Source organism: Trichosurus vulpecula, chromosome 3, assembly GCF_011100635.1.
Source record: "Trichosurus vulpecula isolate mTriVul1 chromosome 3, mTriVul1.pri, whole genome shotgun sequence".
NCBI lineage: Eukaryota > Metazoa > Chordata > Mammalia > Diprotodontia > Phalangeridae > Trichosurus > Trichosurus vulpecula.
The window spans coordinates 93,523,749-93,546,538 of NC_050575.1; the positions used below are offsets into that span (position 1 = coordinate 93,523,749).

Consider the following 22,790-nt stretch of genomic DNA (forward strand, 5'->3'; position numbering starts at 1 on the left):
TTAAGTGATGTGCCCAAAGTAATCCATGACATAACTCAAAATCCAAGGCTTCTGACTCTAGACCTAGTATTCTTTCCATGACCCAGGCTACCTCCTCTTGAGCATTCAGAAAAAGCTTCCCTGGTTGGTTCTTAGGACAAATACCTACCAACTCCCAGAAAAAGGGGAGAGAGACAGTGTGGTATAGTGTATAGAGTCAGAGGACCTGTGTTCAAATTCTGCCTCTAATATTTGCTACCTATATGACTTTGAATCTGTATGACAGGCTAGTCCCCTAGCCTGTCTGGACCTCATTTTCCTCATCGGTCAAATAAGTGGGGTTCAATTTGTTGGCCTCTGAGGTCCCTTTTAGCTCTAGACCATGATCATTTGACCTAGTTCTGCCTAGGCCCTGCCCCAGAATCACAGAATAATTTAGAATCTATCTAATCCAACCTCCTCATTGTAGAAAGGAAAAAAAAATGGAGGCCCAGAGAGACAAACTGACTACAAATGACAGAGTCAGGATTCAAACCTACAGCTCCTGACTTCAGTTATAAAGCCCTTTCTGTTCTACCACAGGGGTTATGGTGCTGAAATGCCTTGGTTTATTATTATGGACTAAGGTTCATACCATGGAGCAGCCATCAGCCGAACAGGATAAGTCCCTGAGTCTGAAAAAGGAAACCCAAGCCTGCCCTCCTAGAAGATGGAGTTCCTCTCCTCTGTTCAGAAACTAACTCTTCCTCCTGTTACCCCTCTCCTCCCTTCCTAGTTCTTTGAACCCCAGTTCCAGGACCTCATGCCACCCACCTTTCCTCATCATCCCACTATCAGCATTGTTGGTGTAACTACCTTGTCAGCTTCTCTCTTTGTTATTACACTGGCCTCTGCAGCTGCCTTTTCTTTTTCTTCTTGTTCACTGCAGAGAGAGACAGAGAGAAGGAAAGAAAGAAAGAAAGAAAGAAAGAAAGAAAGAAAGAAAGAAAGAAAGAAAGAAAGAAAGAAAGGAAGGAAGGAAGGAAGAAAGAAAGAAAGAAAGAAAGAAAAAAAGAGAAAGAAAGAAAAAGAAGGAGAAAGAAAGAAAAAGAAGGAGAAAGAAAAAAAGAAAGACAGAAAGAAAGAAAGGAAGGAAGGAAGGAAGGAAAAAGAAAGAGAAAGAAAGAAAGAAAAAGAAGGAGAAAGAAAAAAGAAAAAAGAAAGAAAAAAGAAAGGAAGGAAGGAAGAGAGGAAGAAAGAGAGAAAGAAAGAAGGAAAGAGAAAGAGACACAGAGACAAAGAGAAAGAGACAGAGAGAGAGAAGGAGGAAGAAAGAGACAGAGATGAAGAGACAAAGAGAGATCAGTCCAAGTGTAGGAAAATTGTTCATGAGGGAATATATACTATCCAACCTAACATTTTCTTAGGTTAGGTTCTCTGAAACGGCTCAATATTGGAGTACAGTCCATATTAGCTTAGGGCCATGCTTCATAAGCAACCAGTTTTGATAGAAAGCATGTAAAATTTTAATTTCAAAAAACCTGGACACAAATCCTGGCTATGTGACCTTACAGAAGTCCCTTTCCCTTAACATCATTTTCTATATCAATAGTATGGGATAATATCTTTGTATTACCTAATTCACAGTTGTATTTTTATTATTAACTTCCATCCATATAGCAACTTAAGGTTTAAAAAGGACTTTCCTCTCAAATATTATTGGGCCCATTTGACAGATAAGGAAATAGGAATTTCAAGAGCTTAACAGATTGGCACAGTGAAGAAGCTGAAGAGCTGGGACTCAAAGCCAGATCTTTGACTACATAACCACTGAATGCCCTTTTGACTCCACTGTGACTGTTTGAAAATTCTTTTGTTATCCTGATTCTGTACACTGAACATTCATCGCTGATAGCCAGTCCACTGGCACACTCCCACTCATACAACTCTGCCCCTTTCACAGATTCCTCACACAGGGCCATTCAGCCTATCAGGAGCCCTGGCTGTCACAGATAAGAATTTTCTCATCCAAAGAAGCAGACAACCTTTGCCAAAGGCATTGAGGAGAGGGGAGAGAATATGTAGACCTATTTGCCAGATAAGTGCCCCAAAAGCAACTTTTATCCAAGCCAGGTCTGAGTCTTAGAATTTCCTAAAGCCCCAAACAAATATCTTCTTCATAGATTCAAAGAATGGTATTATTAGACTTTAGAACAGCAAAATGTCAGAGTTAGAAGGGACCTTAGAATACAGAATGTTAAATGCCAGAGCTGGAAAAGGCCTTTGAATTAAAATCCTGGAAGGAACCTTACAACATAAAAACCTAGAACATAACATATAGAAAGTTCAAGCTAAAAGGGATCTTAACCTGTATGGGCTAGAAAAGACTTAGAACACAAATCATGGAATATTAGAGCCAGAAGGAACTTCAGAACATAGAACATCATATGTCAAAATTGGAAAAGATCTTAAAACCTAGAATATCAGGATTGCAAAGGACCTTAGAACATAAAATAATGAATGTCTGAGCTACAAAGAACCTTAAGATATAAAAAGTCAAGACTGAAGACATCTTAGACCTTCGAACAGAGAATGTCAGAAATGGAATGGACCTTGGAACACAGAACATGGGAATGTTAGGTCTGGAAAGGACCTTAGTGATCACCTAATTCAGCACCCTCATTGTACTCACAAGAAGACTTGGCACATAGAGCATGTGTTTCCATGCATTTTGCCATCTGGTCCCAGAATGGGGTCGTTCTCTCTTGTACACGCCATTTGTCCATTCCTCATATAGTTGCGGTATGGACTACACAGCTCCTATCCGCAGGAAAGGAAGGAGGTTGAGTATTTTTGTTTGTTTATCTGTTTGTTTTTCTACTGTGAACTCCCCTTCTATTTTTTTTTAACTTGATGAAAGGCTAAACGAATAAGGTTCATGTCAGTAGGGAGACCTGTTGGCCCTAACTCAGAGAATTATCTCCAAGATCACCTTGCGCCCAGTTAGAACTAAACTGTGTCTCTCTCATTAGTCAAATTATGTTTTTCAAAGGTCCACTTAACTTGTACTCCTACTATTGTGAAGTTTTTAGTGCTCCTAAGTATGAAAAAGAGACAGGGAGAAGGTAGCATGATGCAATTAAATGAGTTTTAAATTGGTTCTTGTCCCTCTTCTGCCTTCATCCCATCTCTAACAATTACTGTCTATGTGGCCTTGGGCAAATCACTTTATGTTTCTGAGATTCAGTTTCCTCAGTTGTGAATGGAGGAGAATACTGTTTGCAGTACCTACTTCCCAAGGTTGTTGTGAAAAAGTTCATTATAAATTTTAAAATGTTAAAAAAAGAAGTAAACTATTATAATTGATTGGTTTTCTGACTGTGTAAGCCATACCCCTCTGGGTCTCAATTTCCTCTACTATAAAATGGGGGGGGGGGGGGCTGGCTCAATCATCTTTAAGGCTCTTCTGGTCTATTATTTTTTTCTAGGATAATTCAGGAGATAAATGTTAGTTCAGAGGAAGGAAGGTTCTTCTACCTAGGGCTAGGGCTTGGGAAGACTTCCCAGCAGAGGTGGCATTTGAGCAGGGCTTCAAGGAGTGTGTATAAGGCCTCTGGAGCTAGAGACAAGCAAAGGAAATCCTGGAAGGATGGAGGCCTTTGGACAGGTTTGGGGAGCAGTACCCCATAGTCCGGTTTAGCTGGAATGTAGGGTGTGTGATCAGGTTTGCCTAATACTCAAAGGGATAGCAAGGTGTTATGGAAAGGCTTCATGAATCTGGAATTAGAGGCCTTGAATTTGAATCCTGTCTTGTGTGACACTTGCGTGACTCTTGTGTGAATCACTTGTGTGAGCTTGAGTAGGTCCCTTTTCCTATAGGAGTCTATGTTTCCTCATTTCTAAAGTGAGAGGTTTAAACTAGATGACTGCAAAGGTCCCTCCTGCCTCCAAATCCTATGACGCTATGGCTCTATGCACACATATGTATTTCACCAGTGTTGATGCTCCTCCCTGATCTCAAGGTGACTTGCACTTTGGTCTGCAATGAGACCACATGAGTCAAAATCCAGGGAGGTCTAACTGGGTGGCTTGTTGTCACTCACCGCAAATGAGGCAGTGTTTGCTGATTCTCTCTTACTCCTTAAATTTTCTTCATTTCTTTTCCTTTCTTCATCTTCTGCTTGGCTGTAAGGCAGAGAAAGAAAAAGAGCTCTATTAAACATGGAAATACCTTTTTTTTCCTCACTCTTCAACATTATTTGTCAACCCTCATCCCTCAGCAGGGTCACCATCAGGACCTTTCAGCAATGAGATCTCCAATGAGATACTACTAGTCACCACCTTTCTCCATATATCATTGCTCCAACTAGAATCTAGAGAGAACCAGCTTGTCCCCAGAGGGCAGACCTAAGAGCAATGGGGAAAAGTGCTGAACTTGGGGCCAGGAAGATCTGAGTGTAAATCCCACATCAGACACTTACTGGTTGTTTGGCATTAAGCAAGTAAATCGCTTGACATCTATGTGCTAGTTTCTTTATTTGTAAAATGGGGATAATAATAGCACCTACCTCATAGGGTTATCATGAGGATCCAATGAGTTAACAAACATAAAGCGCTTTGCAAAACTTAGAGCACCATACAAATGCTAGCTTGCAGTGAGCTCTGTTCAGCCAATTGGACTGCCAGTCCTCAGTTTCCCAACCTTGGAGGTATTAAATCAGGAAGCAAATGCCTCTCAGTCAAGGATGGTGCATAGGCAATTTCCACCCCAATTCAAAATTTGGCTAGGTCATTTCTAAGGTCATTTCTGCCTCTCAGACTTTGGGGTTTAGAGACTCTAAAATTCTCAGAACCTAAGGGTGAATTTTTTAAATATTTAAAAGTAGTAAGTATTTCAAGTTCTGTGTTTCTAAGAGTCTAAGAAGGTCAAGGTTCTAAGGTTCTAGGAATTTAAAGGGCTTGAGATTATAAGGCCCTGAAAGATAAAGATTTAGTTCTGAGTCTTCAGTTCTAGGAATCTGTTATTAGAATTTTGTCATTCTGAGATTCTAACATACTGAAAGTTGGGGCTTGGCAACTGTGGGACAAGCAAAATAGCCTCCTACCTGCATGCTAAGTGAAATCAACCCCTTCAACTCCTCCATCCTCTAGGATTATAGGAGAATTATCAGGACCTTTCCCTGACCTTAGAATTTGAGGTCCAAGTAGTTAAGGCAGGTCTGGGGACACTTTCCAGGAAGGGATTGAAAAGTGTCTCTAGCTTTATAACTGTGAGTCTGAAGAATTTCTCAAGTGTGTGGACCTCAGATATGTATGTATCTTTGGTGTGAACTTTGAGGTATCACAGGCATTGTGAATACAAATACAAGATGTGTATTCATTCATGCTTCTGTGTGAGTACATCTAGGTGTGGTCCCCTGGAGTCTCAGAGAGCATTCACCCACTCAATACACCAGAGGATTAGGGTGGGATGTGTCTGAATGGGCTCAGGCCAAACATTTGAGACAGTGGTTAGTCTGCATTCTGTCAGTGGGTGATCCTCCAGGATCTGGTGTTGAGCCCATGCTGCAGGAACATAGGCATGAAAATAGAATAGGATGCCTCTAGATGCAGGTAAATAAGTCTTGTGTATAGCTGTTGCAGTGATTGGGAAATATGGGTCTAGACAATCATTGCAATGGGAATGTCTGGGTCTATGATTACAAAGTGTGAATAGACATAATACTTGAGTTAGTACAATTCTGAGTCCCCATTAGACAGAAATTAAAAAGAGTCATACAGTCCAAAATACAATGTGAGTGTGTGTTGGGTGGTGGCGGAGGTGAGGGGGGTGGGGAGATGTTTTCTAGTAACACTATGGATCTGAGAAGCATGAAGAGCCTGGTGTGAGCCAATCCAAAATGAAGGGAACAGAACCAAGAGAGCTACACTCAATTACTACAATAACACAAATAGAAAGAACAACAGAAAGAAAAAGAAAAAAAGCCTTGAATGCTATTGTAATTTTCATGACAAAGAAGCTTGGTCCTCCACTCTAGAAAATGTGCTTCCCTCCCTTCTTTGCAGAGGTGGGAAGCTATGATTCTAGAAAACTGCATATATTGTTAGTCTCAGTTAATGGTTGGTTTATGAAACTGCTTTTGTGCCTTTCTAGTTTTTATTCTTAATGACAAGGGATGGACCAATGGGTAGGAAGGAGGGGAGTCTATATATGGAAATGAGAATGACTTAAAACCAAAAGCTATCAATACAAATTAAAATAAAAGACAAAACGTTTGAGCATGTAAGTTTCTAAGACTCTCCGAAAATTAGTCCAGAGTCCTATCCTACAACGAAACCAAAACACTGTGTTCAGTTTCACATCCCAATATGTGCTTATAAAGAAAACAAATCAATCCTGGGAAAGATTTGTTTTTCCAGGCAGAGAATACTGCTAGGAAATGAAAAATCAGAGAATGGAAATAAAGATTTGTCTTATCCAAAGGGACTGTCCCCAGAGAACCTGAAGCAGAGCTTCTGCTGCCCCTCTTCTTACTCACAAGTAGGCTTTGCACATGGAGCACTTGTTCCCATAATGCCTGCCATCAATGCCTCGGATAGGGTCATTCTCCCTGGTGCAAAAGAGTCTGCCATTGTTTATCTGGTCCCGGAATTCACTGCATATTGCCTGCAGAAGGAAGACAGATACCTGGCTTTCAGTTTCCTGTTCATTCTTAATATGTATGAGATATAAAACATGCATCTGGAATGCACTTACCATTGGAGGCAAGACTAATTAAGGAATATCAGGGTTTTCCTCAATTTTCCCTATGCTTTCTTCCCTACCCCCTCAGGCACTGATAACATCTTCCCGCTAAAAAAAAAATATCTTCAGTGGCTCTCTATTGCCTGCCAAGCAAAGGTTCAGTTTCCCTGCTTGCTATTCAAGGCCCTCCCACAATCTGATGTTATGCTAATATACAACCTTATGTTATTACCACACACTCTGTGTTGCGGCCAAAGTTGACAGCATAAATAAATGAATGAATGCTTAATAAATGGTTGGGTAGATGGATAAATAATGAATAAATTTAAATAAATTATCACCTATGTTTGTGTGTAGTAGAAAAAGCCATTGACTGAAAGACATGAGGCCTGGACTCTTAACTCCACAGTCTGCCCCTTATTTAGCCATGTGACCCTAGGCAAGTGACTTCCTCTCTCTGAGAGTCTTACTCTCTTTCTCTGTAAGCAATGTTTGGAATGCCCACCAGTACAGCATTGGTAGAAGAATTACAAAGGATAACTCTGGGCCTGGAGTCAGGAAGACCTCAGTTGACATCCAGCCTCAAATACTTACTAGCTGTGTCACCCCGGGCAAGTCATTTAATTTCTGTTTGCCTCAGTTTCCTCATCTGCAAAATGGGGATAATAATAGCCCCTACTTCTCGGGATTATTGTAAGGCCCAAATGATACAATAATTATAAAGCACTTAGCACAGTCCCTGGCAGATAGTAAGTGCTATGTAAATTTTAGCTATTATTAGTAGTAGTATTTTTATTATTAAACTAGAAAGGATTTACAGAAATATCACCTTTGTTATTACTACAATTTTAGGAACAATGTTCAGACAGCCATTATTAGCAATCTTGACAAAGAATATAATACTTTGAATTTAAATAGCATTTTTCAGTTGCTTTAGAGTTACAAAGTACTTACATATTCAATCTCTACTTCCCTGGAAGGCAGGGAGGGCAGGAATTACTATATCTACTTAGATGATGAGGAAACTGAGACCAAGAAAAGGGAAGAGGTCACCTAAGTCATGGCATCATAGATTTGAAGCTGAAAGAGACGTCACATGCAACTAGTTTAATTCCAGCTTTTCACATAAAAAGAACCTGAGCCCCAGAGAGTCGAAGTTGTACAAAGAGTAAAGCAGAGGTAGGCTTTTAACTAAGGTCAGGCAGTAAAATGGCAGAGCCAGGTCTAAACTCCAGATCAACTGATAGTACAGGGCTCCTTACCCTTGGAAAAATAAAACAATGACTTTTGAAAAATTACAATAAGGGCCTGTGTATGATTTCAACCTCACCTCAATTTCTCTTTTAAATTTTTGCTTCTCTTCAGATGTCCTAAGATCTCCATTTGTTTTCTTTTTTTCCTCCTCATATTCTTTTTTGCTGCAGAAGAGAGGACAAGATTTAGTCACCAAAGCCAATGTAATATACTGAATCAAAGATTAGCAAGAATTTACTAAGCACCTACTATGTTCTAGCTCCTACCCTCAAGGAGACAACCTCTCCATATATAAGTATGTGCAGAATAAATGAATACAAAAAAGGATAAGGTCAATACAGTATAAGGTCAATAGATGACAAAACATTACAAGATTACAAGGTTATGGAGGGAGGGATGACATTAAGAGTTGAAGGAAACAGGAAAGTCCAAGTTTTACAGAATAAATTCTTTTATTAGGAGGATTTGTTCTGTTTGGATTCAGTCAAAGCGCCACAGTTGAGGATCTATGTGAGCAGAAATCACATTACAGAATCTCTCTCCAGTCTCTGCTCGTAACATGGAAGTTTATTTCATTTTTGGACAGTTATAATTGTTGCAAAGTTCTTGCTTATGCTAAACCCGAGTCTGCCTCCTTGCACCTTCCAAAATTTGCATTCAATTTAGAGAATCTCTAAGAAATCTTAGACATCATCTCATTCAACTCACTCATTTTACTAACAGGGAAACTGAAGCTCAAAAAAGGAAAAGTGTACCTAAGTGCAAAAAAAATAGTTGTAGAGAAGGGATGGAACCCATATTGATTAAAACTACCTAGGGCTCTTTCTTCTATGCCAGGTTAATTCCAAATAAATGAAGAAGCTTCATACTTGGAAGAGTTATTGGTGGCATATGTGATAGTCTACAATTAAAGTCAGCCATTGCTACTGATCATCAACATTTCTTTGATGGAGAATCTCATAGTCAGATGTTTGCTATTTCCATCTGACCCAACAAATCAGAGTGCCCCCCAAAGAAAAAAATAGAATCAAACTCTGAAACTTTGCCTATTGAAAGACAGTGAGTTTATCAAAGACCTAGGTTTTGTCTTAGATCTGCCACTTATTTCTATGTAACCTGCCTTTTTCTCTCTCTGGATCTTGGTTTCCTCATCTATAAAAATAAAGTGATTAGACATTTCTCAATTTCTCAATCAAGAAAGTAAGACCTCAGTCCTAGTTCTGCCATGAGCTTTCTAGATGACCTTGGAAGAGTCACTTAACCTCTGTGAGGCCCAGCTTTCTTTCCTGGAAAACAGCCAATAATCCTATAATAAAACATACCTCTCAGGATTGTAGCCCTGATCACTACAGAGCTGCTTTTGTATTATAACTTCGGGCTACAGAGGTTTCTCTGGCCTCTCAGAAATACTGTGAGGCTCATAGGCCAGGATGTAGGATCAAGGAATAAGCAAGATAAAGGAATAATGAGAGAGAGAGATTAGGTATCTCATGCATAGAAAGAACATTGGCAACCTGGAGTGTCCAGAAGAAGGGATTCTAAACTATGTTTTGTGGGAATCAGTTGATAGACTAAGGGGTGTTTAGATTGGAGAAGTGAAGACTGAGTGAGGATATTAGAGTAAGGAACATTTGTGATAAAAGTTTTAAAGCCTGGGAAAGTATGGAAGGGTAATGGGGAAACACTACCTTACAAACAGTGTCTCTGTCTTTATATCCATATTTTTAGCTGTTTTAAAGAACAATTTCCATACTCACAAGAATTTTGAACAGAAGGAACACTTATTTCCATGTATCTTTCCATCAGGACCTCGGACAGGATCCTTTTCTCGTGTACAGGGAAGTATCCCATTCTTCACTTGGCTTTCAAAGATTTTGCAAAATTCCTTCAAAAACAGGTTTTAAAAGACCAATATGAGTAATAGTGTCCTTTTCATTTGAGCAACATTCATGAAGTTATCATCATTATCATTTTACAGGTAAGGACATTGAAGTTCAGAGCGATGGAGCAACTTGACCAAGGTCACACGTCTGTAAAACACGGGATCTGTCCATTGATCCTAGCTCCTCTAATTCCATAGGTTATATCTACAACCTACCCATCATAGCTGTTGATGATGGTGGTGGTGGTGGTGGTGATGACAGATAACATTTATATATACAGTAGTGTTTACTATGTGCCAGGCACTTTCTAAGCATTTTATAATTATTATGTCATCTGATCCTCACAACAACCCTGAGAAGTAGGTGCTTTTATTATCTCCATTTTACAGATGAGGAAATTGAGGCAAACAGATGTTAAATGACTTGCACAGGGTCACAAAGCTAGTAAGTGTTTGAGGCTGCATTTGAGCTCAGGTCTTCCTGACTCCAGGCCCAGCACTCTATTCACTGCACTCTCTCCAACTAGCTAACAGATAAACAGAAGAAACTTAGTCCAGGTAGTAGATGTAAAGGAATGCTGTACAATGGACTCGAAAGGTGATCCCCCCAGCTTCTGGTTAGAGGTTTCTAGTGATGCAAAACTTACTACCTAACCATGCAATCTATTCCTTCATTTGGACAGCTCTGATTGCCGGAAAATTCTTCTGTTTAAGAAGCTTAAATCTGCCTCCCTATGACTGTCCCCATTCATCTTTCTTCTCCTTCATGTTCCATATAATAACCCTCTGAATATAGTAATCATGTAATCCTTATACCTTCCCTGCTTCAGACTAAATATCCCCAGTTCCTTAAACCACTCCTTTTGCAACACGGTTTCAAATAGCTGCCTCAACATAGTTGCCCTCCTCTCAATACAGTCTAGCTTACCCTAAAACATTACATCCAAAATTAAATAAACTGGTCTAGCCAGTATATAGGAGAAAAGGGACTATCGCTTCACTTGTTCTGGACACCATGCTGTGTTCTCAAAGAAGCCTAAGAATGTTTTGGCATCTTTAATTACCACACCATGTTGCTGATTTATGTTAAATTTGCAGTCATTAAGACTCCCAGGTCTCTTTTTTTAAACATTTGTCTATCCAGACTTCCCCACAGTATTCTTACATAGTTGAAAGTTTTAACTCAAATACAAGTCTTTACCATTCTCTATATTAGATTCCCTGGTAGTTGGTTTTCTCTTGATAGCCATGACTTGAACAGATCAAAAAAACTTTTGGATCTGGATTGTCTCTACCCATCTGTTAGCTAACACAGTACTGGAGGATGATATAATGTCAGAGTTGAAAGGAATTTTAGAGAACCTTTAGTCTAACTCATGATTGCTGCAGAGGAAGAAAGTTCTTCTCAGAGAGGTCAGGTCTCTTCCATCTTGGAAGTCTAAGGCTCTTTCTGCTGCTCCATTTTGTTACTCTTCACTTTGGGGGTTATATCTACAACCTACAACTATATCTCACTCTCTAATAGAGTTGCACCATCTGTAGTAGTAGTCCTTAACATCTGAGTAGGGATAGGTATAAACCTGACTTGAACTGACCTACAAATGATCCATTTATCTGTTGTAGAGTAATGGCTATGCTTCCTTCATTGAAGGTTCCTATGCAGAAGGCAATCACCTGAGTATCCAAACACAGCCATAACATTCATGATCATTGGTTCCCATCAGAGGAACAATGATAATCTTGTTTATAAGGCATGATTCATTCTAAAACAATTTGTGGCCAACCCACTGACAAGCTAATTTGGTGATAGATATTAAGCTGTCTGTAAGACAGCCCACTTATTATAATCAGGTGTGCATGCCTCATAAAGTTGCCAATAACCAAGGAGTCAAAAAAAAAGGGAGCAGAGAAAATGTCAAAGAGTCCATATTCATTAGAACAAGAGGATCCCTCAGAACACAGATCTTAGAACACAAAATATGGACCATCAAAACACAGAATGTAAGGCCTGAGAACATAGAACACAGAATGCCAGTCCTTAAAAAATAGAGGCTAGAATGTCAGAGAAGAAGGGTCCTTAGAACATACAATCTAAACAATCTTTAGACTTTAGAACATAGAATTTCAGAGCTAGAGGGTCCTTAGACTATAGAATGTCAGTCCTTAGAACACAGATAGACTGTCATCCCTTAGAATATAAAAGATGGATTGTTGTTAAACCTTAGCACACAGCATGTCAGAGCTGTTGGGTCATTAGGATATAGAGCAAGGACTATAGAATGTCAGCCCTTACAACACAGAACATAAAATATCAGAAGTGGAAGGGACTTTTGAATGCAGAATATTAGAACAAAGGACATAAACTCCCACAACATCCCTAGGCTTCAGTTTCCTCTTCAGTACAAAGAGGGGATTTAATTAAATGATCCCTGAGGTTCCTTTCAGGCTTTGATAGTCTATGAATCTATGCTATGTACTTTGTAACTGAGGCCTCATACAGAGAGTGACAGGAACAGGAATTCAGTTGGTTGCTATACACATACAGTCTCAAATATACTCTTCCTGAAAAACAAAATAGCAAGAAAATAAAGCAAAATGTGGAGCATGAAAAGGAAAACATATTCAGAACTCAAAATTTAGCTAATAACACTCTGGAAATGGTTTCCAGATGATTTCACCTTGAAGGAAAAGATGTTATGTATGATAAACAAACATGTGAACACAATTGCTTAGTTCATGAAGCAGGCATAGGAAGTGTTCTCCAATTGTTGCTAATTCCAAAACACCAAGAGAAGTGGCCAAGCACATTGGAGGGAGCATTGCATATGGAATCAACCTGAGGTGAATCCAGGTTCTGATGTTTGGTAGCTATGTGACTATATAAGTCAGTTCTGTCCTCTGAATGTTCCTCATCTGTAAAGGAGAGCTAAAAGTACCACCTCTACCTCCCTCCCTTACCAGTGTTATGAGCAAAGTGCTTTAGAAACTGTAAAATGCCACAAATGGCAGTACTCACCTTTTCAGCATCTCTGCGGGTTCTCTTGTCATCTTCCTTTGCTTTGTCGTTAGCTTCTTTCAGGCTGTGTGGAGAAATGAGTGGTCTATGTAGAAACACAATCAAACCCCTTCAGCAAAGAAAAGAAAATGCTGATGACAGACCAGGGGTTCTTCGCTTTTTTGGAAGTTGGGTGAAATCAATGGATCCCTTCTTCAAATGATTTTTTCGTTGTTTACATTTATAATTGAAAGAAATGCTAAATTTTAGTTACAAGTTAATGAAAAAATGTAATTTTTTTCACATCCATAGGAGTTCATAGATACTTAAAATAAAACAACTGTCTTTGGACCTCTGGGAGTCTACATACCCTAGGTTAAGAACCCCAATCCTAGACCATACTTAATTAAAACTGGCAAGTAGCTTTGCAGGCAATATGGGTAAAGTCATAGGTTTCAGTGGCTGCAATGACTTGGAGAAGCCACCTAATATCATTTCCTATTTCATTTATTTCCCCTTCTGAATTTTGTTGGCCCCAAATTAAGCTATTGTATAAACCCACCTCCTTGATTGTCAATTAGGAGTTTTTTTTCAAGCAGAATAATAAAATCTTAAAGGAGGACCCTGAACATCAGTGAATCCTATGCCCTCCACAACATTTCCAGAAAGTTGTCATCCATCTTCTGAATAAATGCTTTATTGCTTAGGGGCTCAAGAAAAATATTCATTCCACTGGGGGACAGGTCCCAGATGTTAGAAAGTTCTTGCCTCCATTGAGTTAAATTCTGTCTCCTTCACTGCTCTTAGTTCTTGTTTGGGGTTAACATGGGACAAATCTACTCCCTCTTTTCTGTGACACACAAAGTCAGTAATCATCTTCCTCCCTCTAGATTTTCTCATCTTAGTTGCAGAATGGACCACATGAAATTATCTCCCAAGAAAAGATCCTTCATGATTCTGTAAGCACCTCCTCTCCTATTTGCATAATTGCTTCTGTACTCACAATATTTCTGCACACATGGTACACTTATTGCCATAGGTTTTGCCATCGGGACCACGAACTGGGTCATTTTCTCTTGTGCAGGCAAGCCTCCCTTCTTCATTTGCAAATTGCCGGAAATCACTGCATGGGTCCTGGAAAGTAGAAGAAAGGAGATTTGACATCAACAGTCTTACTCTGACTTTTATGCCTTCATGACAGTTTAATATCTTAATATCATCTTGCATGAGATGTCTAACACCTCAATCACCAAATTCTTCAAATCCCAAGGGGTAGAGTGAGCTAGAAAAAGTCAAGCTCAAAAACAAAACCAAGATCTGGAATAAAGCCAAAATCTAGAGTAAATCCAAGAACTAAAATAAATTCAAGAGCTAAAACAAAGTCAAGCTCAAAAATTAGTCTAAGCTCTAGAATAAAATCAAGAGTTGAAGCAAGAAGCTAGAATAAACCTATAAGCTAGAACAAAGTCAATTTCAGATATAAGTACAAAGTGTGGACTAACACTAGGAATTAGAATAAAGTTAAGAGGTATAAAAATTAAAGGACTAGAGAAAACTCAAGCTCAAAATTTAGCCCAAGATACAGAATAAAACCAGAAATTAAAATAAATCAAAAAATAGAATAAACCTAAGAGCTAGAACAAAATCAACTTCAGACCTAAGTACAAGATGTGGACTAAAACTGCTGATTTAGGAGAAGAAAAAAGGAAGAGAGACAATAAACTCGAAAAATAGGCCAATTTTAAAAGTTAGAACAAAAACTAACCCAAGAAATGAAATAAATGCAAGAGATAAAACAAAGTCAAGACTAAGAACAAACTCAAATTTGAAAATAGCCTCCGGTGAAATAGAGGAGCCCTAGACTTTTCTCTTGTAAGAGGTCTGGCTACAGCATGCGTCAGTCTTTCCTGCTGTTCCTCAGGGCTAGACCTTTTGCAGTATAATGGGGGATCCTAGATGAACCAAATAGTCACTGTCCAGGTTCAGACTCAGAAGGCCTCAGCTGCCTTTTTATCTAGGAAAAAAATGCATTCAAATTCTAAATGATTTCCCTACAATGCCCATCTGAAGAGGAAAAGAAAAAAAAAACGTTCTTGTTCCTGTTTGAGAAGGTCAGCCTGGACAATTCTCAGCACAACATGTATTATTTCTCATATAGCTTTCTTGAAATGAAAATCTATTGTTACATATTTTGAATCCTCTCTTACATTGTGCTATGCACACAACATGCTTTTTTTCTTTCTTTGTATTTAAGTTTCAATATTTAAGTTTATGATATGTTTTGTTCCTTTTCTCTATTCTGTATTTGTGTTCTGGCCCTTGAGTCTAAAATAAAATTTAAAAAGAAAAAAAAGAGAAGGTCAGCCTGCCCCAGCAAGACTGAATCACATAATAATAGAGTGCTGGGCAGTTTGTTCAGGACTTTCCTCACATCAACCCCTTTGAACAGGCAGTTCAAAAACGATTGTCTTCATTTTAAAGATAAGGAAAAACAAAGAAGAACCTAGTACAAGGTCATACATACAGTCAGGAAGTGAAGGAGCTGAGACTAGCGCCCAGATTTTCTTATTTACAGGGCAGTCAGACCATACCTTGTAGTTAGAAGCCTGTTGTTGTTGTTGTCGTCTTTCTTTGTTTTGTTTTTAAGGGCCAGAAGGAATCTTAAGAGGTCATCTAGTACAATCCTATTTATTTTAGAGTTGAGGACAATGGGGCTCAGTGGAGGAGGGTGACATGTCTAAAGTCACACAGCTGCTAAGGGACAAAACTGGGACTGGTATCCAGATTACTTGACTCCCAATTCAGGAATCCTTTTACTGCAGGAAATCCAACTCAAATATAGTCCTTCACATGTAAAACTTTCCTCTACTTTGTATGGCCCCTTCCTGGAAAAGCTTTATTAAGCATATCCCCTCAATCTAAGAAAATCCTAGGTATCTTACCTACTTAAAGATGAGGCATGGTACTGTTGGTGGAGTTGTGAACTGATCCAACCATATTGAAGAGCATCTAGAATTGTACCCAAAGTACTGTAAAACTGTGCATGCCCTTCGACCCAGCAATACCATAATTATATCTGTTTCACAAAGAGAACAAAGAAAAAGGAAAAAGGATCTATATATACAAAAATATTTATAACAGCTCTTTTTGTGGCGGCAAAGAATTGGAAATTGAGGGGATGCTGTCAATTGGGGAATGGCTGAACAAGTTGTATGTCATTGTGATGAATACTATTATGCTAAAAGAAATTATGAGCAGAATGCTTTCAGAAACACCTGGGAAGACTTATATGAATTGATGCAAAAGTTAAATGAGCAGAGCCAGGAGAATACTTTACACAATAATTGCAATATTATAAAATGACCAACTACGAATGACTTAGGTATTCTCAGCAATACAATGATCCAAGACAATTCTGAAGGACTTATGATGAAGGACTTTCTCTTTCAGAGAAAGAACTGCCAGAATCTGAATGGAGGTCAAAGCATACTTTTTTTTTTTTTACTTTATTTTTCTTGTTTTTTTCTGTTTTCTTTTATAAAATTGCTTATATGGAAATGTGTTTTGCATGACTGCACAGGCAAAAAAAAAAAATAAAAACAATAACAAAGAGGCATAATCCTTGTCATTTAACATCTTTTGTTGTTTTTAGAGATCAAGTTACAGGAATCAAGGAATATTATATCTGGAGACCACATTCCAATGCAGAATATCAGAGTTGGAATGGACATTAGAACATGGAACATAGAATGCCAAAAGCAGGGAGGGATTTTAGACTTTTGAAGACAGAATGTCACAGATGTAAGGGACCTTAGAAGCCAGATTATTCAACTCCCTCATTTTTCAGCGGGGTTGGGGCGGGGGGGACTGAGACTCCAAGAGAAGCAGCAAGTTGCCAGATAGAGAGGTAGTCAGAGGTCTCATAAGGACGGTTACTATTCCAATAAAATATAAGCTTTTCTGAGGTCAGCAACTGTTTCATTTTTTGTCTTTATACCCCTAGTACCTAGCACAGTGTTTGGCATATACTAGGTACTTAATAAATCTTTATCAATTGATTCTACTCTTCACTTTGACATAAACTAAAGAAGTCACTTAAACTCTCTGCTCTTCAGTTTCATCATATAAGACAATGGTAATAAGTGACTCACTTCATAAGAATTGTAGGGTTAATGAGATAAAGTCAATCAAGCCACTTTCCCACTGTAGACAAGCACAGCAAGATATGCAGAGAACTTTGGTTCTGTGGAAATATCTGGTGAGTAAACTTAAAAATACCCAAATGCTGAGCAGTTGCTTTTCTGGCCTAAGAAACCGGGTTCCATAGCCTTCTGACCCTCCCAGTACAAAGCAAACTGTTGAAAATATGAGCTTTTAGTTAAAAGAAGCTAGAATCTCCCATTCTTTCCAATTAATTTTCTGGCTGTCAATTTTCCCTAATATGAGTATTGACCTGGCACTGAGTCAATCTTGTTGGAGGGGCACCCAGTATAATCAGTCGAGACCATTCGCTAAATCATCCTTCCCACCACTCCACCCCTACCCAGAGAGCCCTATATGGGCCATTGTTCCCAGTTCACATGAATGTCACCCACCTATCACAAGGGTTGATCCAGGCCCACACACTGACACACCCATGCATTGCTCCTTGGAGCCATTGACTTTGGTATGCTTAGGGTGGAGAGTGGGTAGAAGTTACTGTGACAAAGTACATTCCCATGTCAATGGCAGCACCTGGTCTAGAACCCAGTTTGCCTACCTACATGGCCGATGTGTTTTCTATTGTCTCAGAGGTCACCAAGAAAGTTCTGGCTTTGATAAGAAATGAAGGAAAAACTTTCTTCTCTGCTCTCAGAACATGGATATATGTAGAGTCATATTGGACTTGCCTATTTGATTTTATCACACCAGGCTCCAGTAGGCTGTATCTTAATGTCTCTTATTGTTCTAACATCCTATGTCCTGAAGTCCCTCCATTATATGTTAAAAGGTAGAGTGCATGTGATCAAATTGTGTGCATATACTCTTAATTCACACAGATCATCACCTCTCTAGTTGTTGTCATTGATAGTAGTGGTAGCTGCTGTTGCTGTTGTATCAGCAGCAGCAACAGCTAGCATTTACACAGTGCATTAATGTTTTCAAAGTATTGTAAAAATATTATTTCATCCTTCCAACAACACTGAAATAAAAGGGCTATTATTATCCCCATTTTATGTATGAGGAAATGGAGGAAAATCAAGGTCAAGTAATATGCTTAAGGTCATAAATATCTGAGGCTGGATTTGAATCAAGGATTTTCCTGAATCCAGGCCAGGCAATCTATTCACTGTGCTTATAGAGGAAAAATTAATAAACCAGTGACTGGTCTCTCTGTAAGATGCTTTCCACACTAAGCTGAGAACGTGCTTATATGACCAAAGTAGTCTTTGGCAGCTCTATTCTCACAGGTTTGTTTTTTTGTTATTGTTGCTGTTGCTTGTTTGTTTTGAGGAAGAATTTGTGCTCCATGAATATAATCTTGGAGAGGTCTGGTTCCCTCCATATTTTGACACACTGGAGAAATACATCAACTTATATTTGATTCCATCCAATTACTTAAAACACAGTCTCCTCTGGCCTCTCCTCTCATGTTAATTCAAAACATCTCCTAGTTGAAAACATACTTTTATCTTCTCCAGAGAGAAACCTGTCTTTAAAGTGTTGTTATTGTATAAGTTGCTCACCTGGTCCTACTCACTTCTCTTTGCATCAATTTTACAAGTCTTCACAGGATTCTCTGAAGTCATCCCATTCACCTTTTCTTACAGCACAATCATATTCCATAACTTTCCTAAGAGCACAGGTCTGATCATGTCAGTCCCCTACTCAATAAATTCCAGTGGCTTCCTGTTACCTTCAAGATCAGTTACAGAATGGTCTATTTGGCATTCACAGCCCTTTATTACCTAGCCCCTTCTTAGCTTTCCAGCTTTCTCACTCCCCAACACACACTCTTCGATCTAGTGACACTGACTTCCTGACTATTTCTTGAACAAGACACCCCATCTCTGTGCTCTGGGCATTCTCTCTGGCTATCCCCTATACCTGGAATGCTCTTTCTCCTCTGCTCCCACTGCTAACATCCCCTGCTTCCTTTAAGTCCCAACAAAAATCTTACCTTCTACAGGAAGCCTTCCCCAGTTCCTCTTAATTCCAATATGTTTTCTCTGTTAATTATTTCCTACCCATTTTGTTAATAGCTAGCTTTGTTTTTATTTGTTTTCATGTTGTCTCCCCCACTGGATTGTGAGCTCCTTGAAGGCAGGGACTATCTTTTGCCTCTTTTTGTATTTTGAACACTTAGCATAATGCCTGGCACATAGTAGATGCTTAATAAATGTTTATCGATTGATTTATTCAGCTATTCCCAAAATGATTAGCACTCCCTTAGTCTCTAGTCCTTTTCCAAAAGCAATTCCAAAAAGAACTTCTATATTTTTGTACATATGTATCCTTTCTTCTTTAATTTCTTAGGCATATTCTATAACCTAAACTTTAAAATTGTCCCCCTGGAAGCTGTCACTGTTGACATCATTTTTATCCTTTTAAAAGATACCTGCAGTATTTGAATCTCTAAAGATATCTAAATCACACTAACAAGGGAAAGAACACTCCATAGAAACTATACCTGAATTTGTACCTGAGCTCTGCCACTTCAAGCCTGTATGACCTTAGTTACATTCATCCTCCTCTCTGAGGTTCAGTTTACCTTTCTGTAAAATGGGGATACAAGACCAGATGATCTCTAAGGTCCCACATAGCTCTAAACCTTATGATATTCTCCTTTTCGACTGCTTAGGGTATTTTTCAGGATTGTAGGAGCAGAACTGCATAGTAGAGAATGTAGAACAAAGACATTATTTTAAAAATCGAACTTGATAAACCTGGCTAGACAAAACAATCCCATGCAATCAGTCCAATTCAACAAATATTTACTTAATACCTGCTCTGTCAGTGCAGACAGAGCCCTGGGCTGAGGAGGAGGCAAATGTTGATGCTACAGAGTCTGTCCCCTTAAGGGGTTCACAGTCTTAGTTGAGTATCTCCTAGAAACAGAGACAATGAGGCACACCTGAGAAACATTGCAATGGAAGATGATTATTTCAATGCAATAGCCCATCTGAGGGTACCCAGCCCTAACTACTCATCGTAGATCCCTGAAGCCACAAAGCCTGCGGGGTCTGAATCTCAACTTTGACCTTACTAGCTTCATGACCTTGGGCAAAGCTCGGAGCCTCTCTGATCCTCAGTTTCTTCATCTGTTAAATAGGGCTTCAAGAAAGAGAGTGAGAAAGGTCCAAATTATGAAGAAGGATGAGGGAAAGGGAGAGGGAGAATAGTAGGAAGTGGGTGGGAAAGACAGAGGGAAATGTAGGGGGATGGAGGAGAGTAGGAAGGAAGCATGGTTTAGTGGGAAATGTGGGTTTGAATCCCACCTCTGCCTCTTACCAGCTGACTTTCAACAGGTCCTCTCTGGGGTTCAAAATTTGGAAGATGGACTTAGTGATCTCTAAGGTCCCCGTCAATGCTAATATTCATTTGGTGATATGCTAATACACATTTGGGCAACCTCCATCACAGGAAGCTCATTGTAAACTGTGAGGCACTGCACAAATGGGAGCCAGAAACAAGCGAGAGGAGTCCTGGAGCAAGTGTTTGTGTGTATGTGTGTGCGCGTGTATATGTGTGTGTGTGTGTGTGTATTTATTTCCCCAAAGCTGCATTGTTAGGGGTGCATCAAGGGTCCAGTCAGACAGAGGAGGAATGGGCTTTTCTAGGAAACCAAGGAAGGTTCCAGAGACGGTTCCAGAGTAGGAACCCAAGTGGGGAGGGTGTAGAGCTCATTGGGCTGAAGGCACTTGTGAGGATCCCTCAAGTTCATCTCATTAGTATAAACAGACTTGGATGCCTTTTTGCTCATTAGGAAGAGATGAGAATGACTAAAGATAATACCACCTGAACCCCTCCCTGGGGGAGTTGGTCCCCCACTTCAATCTCTTTCTTTCCATTGCCATAATCATTATCCTGCTTCAGGTCTCCATCACCTCTTTCCTGGACTGTTTTAACAGGCTCTGAATGTATCTCTCTGCCTTTATTCCACTTCTCAACACACACACACACACACACACACACACACACACACACACACTGCTCAATACATGCTAAACATTCTACCTGTCACCTTAATAGTGCATAGGTCAGAGAATGTGTCACTGCTCCTCACTGATCAGGAAGCTTAAGAATCATCTGGCTTCACATGTTATTTTATAGATGATGGACTGGCAGGGGAGGAGATTTATCCAAGGTCACAAATCTAATAAGGTGCAGAACCAAGATTCAGATCCAGGCTTTTGACTCCCAAATTAGCAACCAATCCACCAAATCTAACATGCCTAGCAAATCAAGTATAAACCTCTGAATCCTTGCATTCCAAGGCTCTACATCTGGTTCTAGCCTTCCTCTTTTGCCTGATCTCATATTCCTTCACTCAATGTTCCTGTCCTATTGTACCCAACATTGCCTACCACCTTTATGCATCTGTTCACAATATCTTCCATGTTACTCTCCCTAACTCTCAACTTCCACATTTTGAAATCCTTTCTTACTTTCAGTGTCTAGCTTGAAAGGGACTTCCTCTACAATGGCTTCCTTGATTTTCTTCAGGCAGAATGACCTAACACATGACATTCTATTTCTTTTGTATTCGCATAGTTATTTGCACTTCATGTCCCTCCCACCCCATTTCAATGAGGGCAATTGAGTGCAGGTCCTGAGTTTGAGCCTTACTTTGTATCTTCTGGGACTAACATAGTACCTGATACTTAAGTGCTTAATAAATGCTTTTTTTTAATGACTGACTAACCCTTCCTCCCCAATATCTTGTCTCTCTCTGACCTTTCCTTTGTCCTTATCTCAGTCTGCTATCAATCAGGACAGAATTCCTGGACTTCTGAGGAGGAAAAGACTGTTACTTCCTGTAGCCCAGAAAGAAGCACAGCATCATTGAAACCACAATGGATTTAGAGTCATAAAACCAGGCTTTGTGTCCCAACTCTGCTACTAATTACCCACGTGATCTTGAATAAGTCAGGACCCCTCTCTGGATACTCCATTTCCTCCCTTTTTTAACATTAAGGGATTGGACTAGATCTTCTCTATTAGTTATAAGTTCTATGACTCTAGAAATAAGTTTGCCTCCCTGAGCATCACTTTCTTTCACTATGAAATGAAGATAAATAATAACATTTTCTCTATCTACCTTACAGTTCTGGGCTAAGGAAAGCATTTTGCAAACTTTAAAAATGATAGAAATGAATATTATTAAAAGAGCACAAAATAAACCAATTTTAGTCTCTCCAATAAACAGAAAAATCTTCCTGAGTTTGTGCAGATGGTCTCACCTTGGATGGAGAAGGAGAGTTAGCATCTCTCTCTACCTGACAAAAGTCAAGCTAAGAGAGGTTAAGTAATTCGCTACAATAACACAGCTGGTAAGTGCCAGAGCCAAGATTCGACCCAAAACTTCTGGGTTGAATAAAATCCAAAGTTCTTTCCACTATACCACCATTTTAAGAAATACTTTATTTTCCCCCAAACACGATAAGATTCTGATTGTTTTGTTCCTGAGATTTGGCATAATATTTTACCAAGTCTCCATTTTCCCGTCACTGAAGACATGGTTGAGAATGCATAAGCACTTAATCTAGGGGCTTGGAAAAGTCCACACTTGGAGAGTTATATGACCTGAGTTTGATTTTCCAAGACTAGACTATACTGGCTTGTAAGCTGCCCCACCCTTTATTATGTAACCTTCCTAGTTGTTTAATCTGATCAGGTGAACAATTCCTTGTGAAAAAAGAAAAAAAAGATTATGGGAATAGTCACTGAATAGACAAGTGTTATAAACTACCAAC

General features: G+C 39.3%; 1 protein-coding gene across 1 annotated transcript in view; it reads right to left on the reverse strand.

Moving 5' to 3' along the window:
• Positions 1 to 22,790, reverse strand: part of SPINK5 (serine peptidase inhibitor Kazal type 5) — a 79,724-nt gene that overhangs the window by 50,514 nt on the left and 6,420 nt on the right. Inside the window, exons 3-10 of the mRNA XM_036749763.1 lie at positions 13,838 to 13,968; positions 12,856 to 12,919; positions 9,715 to 9,842; positions 8,034 to 8,121; positions 6,498 to 6,625; positions 4,062 to 4,143; positions 2,651 to 2,778; positions 835 to 901 (exon numbers count right to left, since the gene is read on the reverse strand). Of these exons, the coding sequence (XP_036605658.1) occupies positions 835 to 901; positions 2,651 to 2,778; positions 4,062 to 4,143; positions 6,498 to 6,625; positions 8,034 to 8,121; positions 9,715 to 9,842; positions 12,856 to 12,919; positions 13,838 to 13,968 (816 nt within the window). The remainder of the gene's footprint in view (positions 1 to 834; positions 902 to 2,650; positions 2,779 to 4,061; positions 4,144 to 6,497; positions 6,626 to 8,033; positions 8,122 to 9,714; positions 9,843 to 12,855; positions 12,920 to 13,837; positions 13,969 to 22,790) is intronic.